At 41.0% G+C, this 13,805-nt stretch overlaps 1 protein-coding gene across 3 annotated transcripts in view; it reads right to left on the bottom strand.

Annotated features, from left to right (window-relative positions):
• The window catches only part of cep112 (centrosomal protein 112), a 114,553-nt gene that overhangs the window by 43,755 nt on the left and 56,993 nt on the right, over window positions 1-13,805 (bottom strand). For all 3 annotated transcript variants that reach the window (XM_030141740.1, XM_030141741.1, XM_030141743.1), the window contains one exon: window positions 9,254-9,484. In XM_030141740.1, the coding sequence (XP_029997600.1) occupies window positions 9,254-9,484 (231 nt within the window). The remainder of the gene's footprint in view (window positions 1-9,253; window positions 9,485-13,805) is intronic.

The following is a 13,805-nucleotide window of genomic DNA, read 5'->3' as shown; positions in this document are numbered from 1 at the left end:
CTTTCAAAGAGACTACCTGTGCCCTGCCAAAGGCATTTTAGTGCTGAAGGCACTTTGAGGCTGTATCAGGCTCTTCAATCGCCTCTTAATCCTAGCGGTGTGGAGTGCGGCAGCTTTGAAGTGTGTGTGCGTTTTTGTGTGTGTGCATCAATACGTGTGTGTGTGTGTGCGTGTGTGTGAGTGTGTGTGTTAAAGAGAGTGGAAGTGGATCTGAAGGCAAGGCATGCACCGCTTACCAGAACTTAATTAATAATCTGCAGTGGGAACCAGGCCAAACACACATACACACACACACACACACACACACACATACAAAAAAGGACTGAAAGGAGTGGTAAAAATGGGGTGACAACTTTCTCTCTCTCTCCTTAACACACACACTTACACAAAGCTATGCACTTATTCAAACACAGACGATGGATAAACAGGATGCACGAAAGCCAAACACACATCTTGAGTTTGATCTATAGGTGTTGGGAAATGAAATTTGCTTAAGGTGTGCATTCCCATTCTTGGAATGAACTGTTGAATTATTGCTAATGGATGAAGAAACCAAAGTATGCATTTCTCAACACACAACCGCTGCCAACACATAGTAAGTCCAGTGCATGTGTGGGTGTCTCATTTGGAGCTTCAAACAACCACAGTACTAATTTGTCATTTTCGTCTTGGCTGATCAGAGTCTCTCTCCTGTTTATAATGACACTGTTTATGCCCCACAATGTTTATGCAGTGTCACAATAAATATCCCATTTTTCCATCCAGACTTGCATTAATTTTTGGCAATGATTTTGAATTCACAAAGGGAGAATTCGCAATGGGGTTCAGGCCTGGACCCTGTGGTGGTAAATCCATGTGTAAAAATGATGTCTCATGCTCCCTGAACCACTCTTTCACAATCTGAGTCTTACGAATCCTGGTTTTGTCATCTTGGAATATATCTGTGACATCAGGGGGGAAAAAAAATCTGGTGATGGAAAAACATGGTTCAGCTAACCACATTTTATGGACACATAATGTTGCTGAACCTAAACTGGACCAACTGAAGCAACCTCATATCATAACACTGCCCCCACAGGCTTGTAGTGTGGGCACAAGGCATGATGGGTAATCACTTCATCCATCTCTCTTCTCACCCTGATACCTCCATCACTCTGGAGCAGGGTTAATCTGGAATCATCAGACTACATAACCTTTGTCCATTGAAACACAGTCCAATCTTTATGCTCTCTACAAACTGATGGTTGTTCAAGAAATGAGAATCTACTAACTTCATCAGTCAGGGCTGCAGTTATTATCCAGTAGATGGCTCTTACATATTTTCTTCAAAGTGGGGACTTTTTTTTTTTCTCCGCTGGGCATTACATAAACAATATGAAGTAGAGAACACAAAAGGTAACACTGGATATTTTTCTGTGCTATGATATATACTTCTATATTGTACAGCCCTAGTTTGCACAACCATAGTGAAAGGTTCTGAATAGAGATGTAATGATATGAAAATTTCATATCAGTTATTGTGATCAAAATTATCACAGTTATCATTATTATTGTGGTATTGTTGAAATGCGCTAAAAATGTTCAAAAATTTATGCACACACTGAAATAATTTAACCAAGTTGTAAAAAACAACAAATAAAATCACACACAGTGTACATTTTGTTGGCAGAAACATTCAAATATTAACATGTAAACATGAAATATACAAATGTGCATCAAAGATGGCATCTTACGGCCATAAGCGATATCTGCACTAGGGATGAGAATTGATAGGATTTTATCAATATCAATGCCATTGTCGATTCTGCTTACCAATCCAATTCCTTATCAATTCTCCTATCAATTCCTGACTGTTTTTTTGAGTGGGAAAAAGGGTAGTTGGACCGGTCATAGTGGAGCTTGTTTGACCATTTTCCATATCAAATCATTCATGATGTTACAATGAGAGAGAAAGAGAGAGAGAGAGAGAGAGAGAGAGAGAGAGAGAGAGAGAGAGAGAGAGAGAGAGAGAGAGAGAGAGAGATGCATGGGACGGAGGTGCACTTGGACCGGGTCAGTGTGGGACCTAGGAGCCCACTATCCCCGGATCTCTGGAGCGCTGTTCGTGCAGCTGCCTTTGGCCATATTTTCAGAGGTCAAACATTGCAAATTGCTTGTGAGCGCCTGGAGTGCCGCTGCTTCTCCAGGAAATGAGCAGTATCACCGTGAGTTTTCAAAGTGCGGTAATAGAATATGGTTTTAATGATAATTAGAATTTAAATGGTAATACTAACTGTCAGGAATTTTACCGCGGTTTATTGTTACATCCCTAGTTCTGAATGAAGACTACCATCACAGAGGCCATTGGGAAGTCTCTGTAGCATATCCGGGTTGCTACAATTTTAATAGAGCCCACAGAGTTCTGGAATGAGACTAGTTCCTGGGACGTCATCTTAGGAATTAGGGTTTTATTGATATCTAAGGCCTCAGGCTTACCTTGGCTCTTGAACCCATGTTTGAGGGGGTTGTAACTCACAGTTTTCTTGATTGGTTTTCTAGTGGTTAAGTCGCCATTGCTATTTAAAATGTTTCCAAAATGAAATTTGATGCCTACAGACTTTGAGAGCTTCAAAATGAAACTTTCACTGTTGGTCTGACGGACTTATATTTCGTTCTTAAATTGACCTTATAGGAGTTTGCAAAAAACACGTTTTCATCCTAGCTTGCGCCGACCTCATGTACAACACTGTTATTGGCTTGGGGCTACACACACTGCCTAAATGTTGATGCCCAGAAACATCTTGAGCACAGCAAGACGCGAGGAAAAAAACATACAGGCTGACTAATCCTTCTTTTACCTTTAATGCTAGAATGTAATAAAATATACAAAACTACGCACAAGACCTCACACAAGGCTGGGAAAGAGATGATGTCACTCCACACATGGTAGAGATGTGTAGAGACATGTGACCTGTGACTGACAGGTGATTAGAAAAAGGGAAGAAGTGTTTTTAAGGTGACAAACGAATCACAAACCCTTAACTGGTACATGATTGTTAGTGGTTTCACCCTAAATGCACCATGCTGTATTTTGTACACAAGGGAGCTGATTTGCGGGGTTCATTTCTAGAAAACAACAATACGAAGTGATTTCAAAGTGAAGCTTTTCCTTCTCGCTCCATGAAGCCTTTCCGTTTTAGTGGCAGCTGTATTTGTAAGCATTCAAAACGATTCTCTGTTCACCACGCATGTCTCTCATAACAATTTGAGTTCAATCTGCCAGCGAGGGGGAGTTGGGAGATGTTATTTGCTCGTTTGTCTGTAATCATTGCTGTCTTGCTGTGCTCGTCTGTGCATCAGTATGTGTGTGTGTATGTGTGTTTGAGTTGGTGCTGTAATGACAAGAGGCTTTATTTCCATTTCACAGTTTGCCATCACTGCCTGTCAGTAGTGATTCTCTTCATCCCTGCTGCTCACTGTCACTGCCGCATCACACATAGTACTGAAATAATGCATCATGGGCACACACAGGCGGGCATACACAGATAAACATACATCAAACACACAATATACCAAATGTTCAGTGATTACACACTCAAGCCGTTGGTTCTTGGTATCAGAAAACCAATTACATCCATTACCATCAGTGGGAGTGGGCTTAACATCTAACCCATATCATAAGGTCTAGGGAAAAAAAACAATAAAACTTTGAGGGACTGAATGCCTAGTGGAAGGAGCAGCTTGAGTAGTTTAATATCATCAGGTAGAGAGAACTTATGATTCATTCATATTTTCTGTGTTGAAATTTTGTGTGAACTATCATAAGTATCAGCAAAGATCTTCACTATTAAGGAGGACACTTTAATTAACAACACGGCACTTTCTAAGTTTGTTTCCTCTTGTATCTTTCCCTTGCAAATAGTGACTGAAATATGTGATAAAATTCAGGTTTTTTTTTCAGTTTTCTGCCTATGATGACATCTCTTCCCATTTATACCTCCACCCACCCTTTGATCAAAAAGTCAGTCTGATGTTCAAATGTAGAGTGAGTTGAATTAGGAACTTAACCCAAAAAAACAGAGCCCAATACCATAGTGTCCCACTTTAAACTCCACTTCAAACTGAAGTGTAATCTATAGCATGCAACAAGATGGGAGCTGCCTGACGCCATGTTTTAATGCGATTGAGAAAGTGTGTCGCTTCCCTCCCTCCTCTTGGATGACTTCAAAAAGTGAGCAAGGGAGCTGTGTGATGTTTTTTTGGGACGGCAGAGCCTTTACTTTGACTCTTTCATCTGCTGGGTGAGTCACTGACTCTCTCTCTGCCGCCGGGCCCGATGGTGCACTGAGGAAACGAGGAGCTCAGATAGGTCTGGGCATGCGTACATGCACACAAACACACAACATATGTTCATACACAAACACAAGAACATCTTCTCTAGCGCATTAAAATGCTTTCATCTGTGGTTTTGCAAAAGCTATGATGTAAACATATACCAAGAGTTGACAAAAACACGCACACCGCTTATCATATAAATTCCCTACCCTAAACACTATAAACTTCACCTTTTTCTCCCCTACAATCAGATTCTAAGCCCTAGCTCCTCCAATTTCATTGTCTCTCCTTAGTCTGTCAGTGTGAGTTGAATGTGGGCCCTCTTTGATCATCCCTCAGCCTATGTTTCTCTGCTTCGTGTCTAATCCATGACCGACTGAATAATGTGATTTGGTGTATCTCCAAATGGCAGAGGACCAACCTAATAAGTCAGCAGTGACAGTGGCAAAAGAGAAGAATAAGACTATGACAACAACAATGACAACAACCCCGTACCACCATCTTCTGGCTGAGAGAGAGAACAGAGCGTTCACCAAGTCTGAAAGTACACGTCCCTGTGGGTTGGGATCAAAGCTGTTGTGAAAAGATTAATATAGATATTAACAGTTTTATGAAATTGTTGTGACTGGATGTACTAGAAAAACAGTATAAATTGCCTGATCTCATCTCTTATGGTTGCACTGTGAACTGAATGTTAAACTACTATCTTCATTAGGAGGACATATACATTTCTTTTATCAATTTATTGACATACTCCCTCATCACAGAGATATAGACTTGGTACCTTAGGGCAACTACTGAGTGTGTAAATACACAACTGTATGGGCATGCAATAGTGACTGTTCCAAATCAAAAACCGTGCCTGTTGCTATCTACGTAAAACCTTGCAAGTGTAAATTAAACACATTAACAAGATGCATTTGATTTGTTCATGTTTTTCACTGAAAACATCTTGGGTGGTCTGATCACAAGGACAGCGCTCTAAATATGGATGAAAATGCAACAAGAACACATTGTGGACACATTAAGATCGAATCAGTCATACCACATTTGGAGGTGGTCAGGGACAACATGTGTCCACACATAAAACATACTGTGAACCCAGATGAATCTCTGGCCACATAAAACAGGCTGCCTCGTCAGCTTTGTGCATAGCACAACAAAGTTAGATACAGATGACTTTCTTGCACCAAATAACGTAAATGAGGTTTCTGAAGTGTGTATCTGAGCCAAGGAAACCAAACAGTCTCTCCAACCATCATCCGTCGTTTAAAAAGTCATAAAGAACATGTACATGTAATATGCTGAAGAAAAGTTTGTTTGTAAGAGTTAATGACACTAAGGAAGACTAAGTGCCTAGTGGGGCCAATCTATGCTATGCTGTCTGATATGCAATTACTACTACAGAGCACGTCATGTTGAGAACAATGCAAGTTTATTAATATACATACACTACCTTTGTAAAACAAAAAAGAAAAAGCAAAACACCTCTTACACCTCTGTAACTTCTAAGGCTCAACCTGTGTGTGGCCTTTGAGTGTGAGCTCTGATGTGTCTTGTAGGTCAAGGGAATCACATGGGGGTATGGCTAGAGGGACAGGGGCGCAGTGACACAGGTGATTGGCTGCTGCATGCCAAAAAGTGACTTCCTCATTGGCTGTTTGCCTCGAGGTGGTTTTGTCACACTTGGTTAGTGTTTGATGAAATGCCCTCTCCCTTTGATCTGAAGTGAAAGTAGGCATGCAAGTACACACCGCCACACACATACACAAGTATTACCATTGCACACCTACACACACACCTACACGCACACACATTCCTTTTCCTCTGTTTGCCTCAGGAATCATCAGCAAGTGTGGGCTTCACCCTCTTTGCTTTTGGACTGTCATTTTTGTGAATATGCACATGCTATCACATTCAGAACAGTTTTGAAAGCCATTAAAATTAGGGCAATCAAACTGCACAATGCATGCAGTACATGTGCAATATGCAAACATACCAGGTGCGTACTTACTCATATTACATATATCAGACACAATTTGCACATCTAATCTACTCCAGCAGTTCAAAGAGCCATGCTCTCCAGACTAAGAGTAAATATGAATTCAAGGTTCCAGACGTTATTCATTCCCTATCAAACCTCAGGCCTCCTGATCTTTTGTCTTGCATTATCGCAGATCTCTAGTATTTACAAGCGGGGAGCGAGTACTGCACAGCTATGTGGGGTGAAGAGGTGAGCTTTTCTTCACAAGCCAAACCTTAGGCACAGATGTAAATACTACCCATTTAGAATTAATTGCAAATATGACCCGTGTTTAATATGGCTGTGAGGACTGAGCGTGTGTGTATTATATGTGTATGTGTGATAAGAAACAGTGTTCCCACACTTCCTCAAAGGTCTAGCCTTGATTTCTGGTAATGCCAACACTTTATAGAGAATGCTAATGTTCTGGGCTTTGCCACAACTTGAAGGCAAGGGAAAGGGGAAGGGGGGCATGGGGGAAAGACAGAAAGAGATGGACGGTTGAGGTGTGGAGGAGAATAAGAAAGTTAGATAAGGCAGTGGTGTGGGTGAGAGGCAGGATTCGCGCTCACTGTAGCCCAGAGATGAGGCATTTTTATCAGGCACAGAGACAGCTTCACAGGGCCCTCAGTGGAGCACAGAGATTGGGAGGTCTGGAGTTGTGTGTGTTCATTTTCACCCATGAACGCAGCCACACACACACACTTACAAAGATAAACTTCAATAGCAACCAGACTGCACCCCCCCACATACCTTTTTCTCAGCCTACCTTCATCGTTTCTTCTGTTCTTCTTTATTTTTGGTGCAGCTCAAATGTATGGAACTATCTTAACGTCTGATCTTATCTGCTCTGATATTCTGTTACTCATTATTTCATTCCAACAGCTCTGACTATCTACTCCCAAAACATCCCCCCATCCCTCTTTCTTTCTCCTTCTGTGTCTCTGCCTTAAATGCATGCGACTTTGATGAGAATCCATTCATGGATTTAATGGATTTCTCTGGCCTTTTTTCCAGGATCTGGGAGATGTGTTCAAAAAAAAAAAAAAGGAAAAGCTGGCCTGCCCAGGCTTGGCTTCCAAGACCATAGTGGACTGCAGAGGACAGCATTTCTGTCTGCATCAAAAGAATGAGAAATTTTCAGCTTACAAAACAGGCGAATGAGTCAATATGGATCTGAGGCCTGGCTGACTTCAATCCCATGCGGAAAAAAAAAAACAGGGAGCAACTAAGTAGTGTAACTTTTCCTGCTTGCTCCAAAGTCAAACTTGGACAGATTAGAAAGTAGCAAAAAAGGGGGAGAAGTAAGGCGCTGAACCTTTGGTGAGTTTTTTTTTTTTTTTTTTTATAGAAGCATGCACTTTCAGCTGACAAAAAAAAGACGGCAAAATCATTAATCTCTTTTCTAAAAAGTGAAACTAGCACATTGCTGATAGTGTTATCAGCCTAAGTTTAACATCCAGCCTAAATGCTTTGAATCCACTCCAGATTCTCTGACAACTGTGGGTCATTTTTTCCTCCTGAGTACAAAAAGGGTAGAAAGAGGAGAATTAAAGTGTGCCAAAGAGACAGAGCTTTTAGCTACCAAACAGGCTTCAGAAATCCAAAAAAGAAAAAAAAAAAGGAGTGATAGGAAATAGCGTGACTCCTTTAAATGAGGATTACCCTGCAATAATCACACTCTTTTCCACCCATTCCTCTCCCTTCAATACCCCTGGTTCTGTGTGCCATATGGAGCCAAAATGGCTGCTTGGGTGCTTTGGAGGTCCCTGCATTCCGAGGCTAATGCTGCGCAGCTGGTGCAAGATGGTGTCTAATGAAAAATGCTGTCTTTGATGGGCCCTGCAGGGGGATTAGGTTCTGATCAACACCACCTTAGGTCAGCTTCCTGCTAGACCAGCACAGGATTATGGGTGATTTCCCAGTCGTGGGTCCAGTTACTGTGGTGGTGAAGGTTGTGGATATGAGACGGGGAAAGATCCTGAACCTCAGAAGTTCTAATTGAAGTACTTCTGGTTCAGCAAGATAACAAAACACAAAGCTGCATAATGGATCAACAGGTTTATCCCTGCGCTTGACCCTTTAGTCCCACCCCATAACTTGTGTCGTCATTTCAAAACAGTATCATGAATAAGAGAACAAAAGAGTTGATCTCTACAATGTAATGTATAGGTGGGTAGAGCAAAAATCATTAAACCTTCTTGATATAGTGTTGAGCCAAAACAGCTTCAACGTGCCTGTGAACTCTACTGGCGAATGAACATCGATACTCCCTCTTTTGGTATTTTGATGCTGGTGGTGGATATCACTGTGACGTGTAGGTTCAAAATCTCCCGCAGGTGTTCAAGTGTTTTAAAATCCGGTGACTGTAAAGTCCACAGACTATGACTCACATCCTTTTCATACTTATGAAACCATTCAGTGACCTCTTGTGTCTTACGTATGGGGGAATCGCCACTCGGGACGACACCACTCTGATCAGATTTTGACTTTGATTTGCCTGTCCGTAAATGCTCACAATGCCACTGCCTTGGATAGATATATTCTTAACTGTAAAGCCACAACAACTTTCAACTGAAGGATCAAAACTTTTACTAAAACAATACAAAACCAAACTCTCGTTCTACTGGCTCAAACTTCCTGAATACAAAGGTACTGCAGCTACCTCTTGCCCTCTTTCTTTTCTTTTCCTGTATTAAACCAGAACTCTACCTTGAGGCTCTCGTATGAATCTCTAACCTCTCTCTGAACCTGAAATGCAGTTGTTGTTTTGTTATGATTGATTCTCACTGTCAACTTGGTAGTTTAAACCATTTTTTTAGATAATAGGCCAATAAAAATGTCACTTTTAACTCAACAGGCAATAGAAGTACCTGTGTTTTTATCTACAAACCTTTCCTTCTGCGCTTCACTCACCTTCTCCTGGGCAGCATCTCTCTCCTGCTGGTAGCTTCCCTCCAGGTCACTGCGGATGCGTTCCATATCTGAGCAGAGTCGATCCAGTGATGCTTCTTTGTCCAAGAACGCCTTTTGCTTCTCCTCCTCCCAGAGCAACGCCATCTCAGCCAACTGTTGCTTATGCTGGACGTGGGCCCCCTGGAGTTCTTCATTGAGATTTGTCAACTGCGCTTCCAAATCTGAGATGATCTGGAAAGAGACAGCGGGAAACAACTGATCTCTAGTAATGTACTTTCTAGTGGGGCAGGATGACCTGGCCTAAAGATCTTAATATTGATCTATTGAGGCAGAATCATAGCTCATATTATTTGGTTACTATAACAAAGCATACCAATAAAAACACACTGCACATCAGTGTTCAGATGTCAGACAGGGAGATAACAGAATTACACTAATTTACTGTTTGAAGTCATCCATTCATCAGTCATTATTTCTCCAACAGCAAAAGAAATTAATACAAAAAGGGCCAGATCTACTAAAGGTTTGTGTGTATAAAAACATGTGCAAACTGATTGCACACGCAAAAAAATTTACAAACTGATTGACTATCAGTGTGCAATACGGGTTTTGTCTTTCAAAGGTGCAAAATAGCGCATCTGCATCCAATTAGTACGTTTGACCCAATGAATATGCAATATGGGGCGTTTACACGCAATAGAGCGTGTGCTGGGAGGAGAAAATGTAAATATATTAATTTAGCACACGCAAAGTGATTTATCAAACACAAGAGCAATTTTGCTCATAGAAACTACATCTATATTTAACATGTCTCAAAGGAAGGTGCAAACAGTTTGTATGCATAATTGCGCACACATGGCCGTGTTTATTGTCGCAAGGAGGAGACATCGAAACGATGGTACAAGATGCAGGGAAAGCATTTTTCACCCTCATGTGAACATTTTGAGAATGACAGTCCCCCACTTTACAGGACTCTGGTAGCAAAGGCTACTTCTCCACTTGATCTGATGATTGTGATTAAAAATATGCACCAACATTAGGATACAGTGTGACAAAATTATGTGTGCCTGACAGTTATTCAATCCAACAACCCTCACAGCCCCCCCACCTCTAAAAATGAATCCGGTGGTGCTGCTGACCAATGCCATTTTAGAACTTCTAGATGACCTAGGGGATGATTTGGGGCCAGTCACAATGAGGAGTCATGCAATACCGTCTACGACAAAACTTCTCACATTACATTTCTGTGTGTCTGGATCATTCCAGCATACTGTTGCCATTAGTGCTGGTGGATCCCAGAGCAGTTTTTCCAGCGTATTGTCTCCATGACGACAACTAGTAGCACATGCAAAATCCTTATTTAAATAAGGCGGTCTCCAAGATTTGCACCTGTTGTCATTTGTGCAGGCAATCTTAGTAAATCACCCACAAACCCTGGTTCAACTCCACACGCAAAATTCCAGAGTGTGCACGCAAATTAGTACACGCAAATTGGGATCTTAGTAGATCTGGCCCAATCTGTGTCAGTTGAAGCAGACAGAAACCAAACACTTCAGGGCAGACAGATGCTACAGTATGACTGTAATCAGACTGATATAAACTCAATAGCCTAGTGACCCACTCTGGTGACATTATTGCTACCAACCCATGGTACAACTTAGCTGCAACACCCTGTGTAAAATACCATAATGAAACCAACAGACGAGTAATTTAATAGGAAGCATAGGTGCGTAGAAGAGTTTTGACAGAGGTGTTATTCAGTTTTTACTGACATGATGTGTACAACCCCTCTGACAAATTAATGATCTAAGAACATTAAATCTTTCTTTCAAGAATAGATTTTATTCTGAAAGCAATTGTTACATTGGTATTCCAGTGCAATATCAACAGCAGTGAAAGGCTGCTGGGACACCTGCAGGGGGACGCCACCTGGTTCCTCAATAACAATATGTGAATAGTAAACCCTCTGTCCCACACAGCCTTTATAACTACAGTCCTCAATAGAAGCCACAGATAAAGTGGAGGTGAAGTTTTATCACCTGACAGATTTCTGATTGTATGAGGCTAAAGCAGAGTGTTGTCACTAAAGTACTCTGACAAAGAGGTGTGTGAAAGAATGTGTATCCCACTGGGTGATAATATTCTACAGAAACAGCTTATTCTAAGGAAACAAAGACACAAATGTTGTTATAACTAATTATACACTAAAAAACCATAACAATGAATATCAAAATCAATTTCTGCAATTCGATGCCCTTAACCTCCCAAATATTACACAATGGATTTTTCACAGACACATTTTACCTTATCACTTTTTCTTTTTGAGGAGAAACCGCTCTGACCCACACACCACATCATAACATGATAATTGGGTGTGTGCTCGGATAAATTCTGACTGGGCTGCACATTTTGCATTAGTGAATATTGGTTCCATGTTGGTTTTGTTTAATACTTAATAAAAGTAAGATTACTGGATTTTAGATATTTTTTGCACTCCACTCAGAGAATATAACGGTTTTATAATCCATACATTATGTTAAATTATGTCATTTCATTCTGAAGTAATACTTATGACAGTGCAGGAATAGGAGAAGCCAGATGGAATGAGATCATGAGTTTTTCGCTCAGCGTGTCAGGACTGCTGCAATGGTCTGACCTCTCTCTTTTTGAACTGCTCAGCCTCAACTTTGCCCTTTAATAGTGCTGCCAGTGAGTGGCAACATTACATAGTAGGAATGCTAATAAGCACAACCCCACGGCCTCTGAAACACCAGAAATAGACCAGCCTGACACATGCGATGAAGCTACATCTGAGGAGTTTGGGAAATGTCATGGAACTACTCTCTCCCTCTATTTTTTAAACCACATCACGCTGCCAGTGTGATAAAGATTATATATGGATAAGACACGTCACATTTACCAGTATAATATGATCTTCCCTACAGTTTAGAACAATCAATGAGTGACAGCATTCTAGCTGAAGTGTTTCACTGTTTCCTACCTATATTGCACACATTCCCCAAGCTATTGCACATCCTCATTACTTCTCCTTGGTTTATTTGGTTTATTTCTTACTTTAGTTTGCAATGTGTGCTTTGCCTTCTGCCCCTCCCTCTACCCTCTTGTCCTCAAAAGTCTGGGCATCCCAGGACAACGCCACGTTAAGGCAATCAGACGGAAAGTGTCTGAAGTCTTTTTTAGCGGGCACTGGGGAGAATCAAAGAGACTTCAAAGCAGTGTCACAAAAACAGGCAGATGCTGTGGCTCTGTGTTATACTTGCTGCCACATTGACACACATGGACAGATCTGTTTGTGCACACACATACGTGCACCGGCAGCCACACATGATGTAGCTGTCATACACGTACAATGGCATGAAGCACATTCACAGACAATTTTAAGAAAAAACAAACATACGCAATCGCCTATCTTTGTGTCCCATTCCCATCTCTTAATATTATCAGTCTTACTGCTCCACTTGTGCCTTCAAGGGCGAGCAGCTATTAGATCTGAGCCCTGAAGAGTCTTTAATGTATAATTCTCTCTTTAACAAATGTGGATGATCTGTCTGCCAAAAAATCTTTTAATAAGTCACAGTATAATCTTCCAGAACAGAGACATTGGCAATGACACTTCGGAAACTTAAGAGGCCAAAAGAGCAATGTTTCCTTTGGGAGAAAGTGAGCACAGCCACTTGAACGGGGCACATGTTAGCATGCTGATGTGAAGCTTTATGATAAAGCACCTCCTGCTAACAATAGGGGAGTGATGAAATATACCGGGTCAAACTGTGTCAGCTCAGGAGACAAAAGATCTGTCAGTGCAACAGGAAAGAGGGTGGAACATCAGCCACAGACTATGGAGGTTCAATTTACAACTGAATGTCACAGTTGATGTAAAGTGACAAGACGCTCCAAAATATTGCGCAGAAGACGAGTTAAACACCAGCTGCCACTCCTTTTCTCTGTTCGTACAACAGCCTTTGTGGCAAGAGGAAGATTAATCACTTTTTGATAAAGAGTTGTTGTTTCCTGCAGAAGTATATCTTATCATTAATTCATATTAACTGGAAAACAGATAAAACAAGAAAAAAAGGAGCAGGAATGGATAATCAGCTCAGTCTATCTTTAAATTTAGTCAAATCTGAAGAGATTATGCTAATTTGAAAAAATGTTTGTAGCTGATTGTCATTTAGTGTTTTACAAACCTAAATTGATTTCTGCTCTGCATTTGATTGGTCTGTATGCACTAACAATGAGTAACTGGGCTGTTACTACAAAAACGAGAGCATGAAATGTGTGATAACTTTGCTATAAAAAGTTTCCTGCTTTTGTGCATGCCTGTTCACCGGCATTGTTTACAACCTCACCTACCAGGAAAAAGCTCCAAAAATTACCTTCTCAAGATGACAACAAAAAGACCTACCAATAAACAAACAGTGTGGTTTTTAAATATGTAAGTTAGAAATGTGGATACGCACCATGCTGTGAGTAAGTGAACAGTATATGACAACTGTGGTGATATGTACGGCATATACTTTAAATGTGTTGA

This window comes from Sphaeramia orbicularis, chromosome 8 (genome assembly GCF_902148855.1).
Source record: "Sphaeramia orbicularis chromosome 8, fSphaOr1.1, whole genome shotgun sequence".
Classification (NCBI taxonomy): domain Eukaryota; kingdom Metazoa; phylum Chordata; class Actinopteri; order Kurtiformes; family Apogonidae; genus Sphaeramia; species Sphaeramia orbicularis.
The sequence above is the reverse complement of the archived record's forward strand: the minus strand, read 5'-3'. Positions and strand labels throughout refer to the sequence as shown.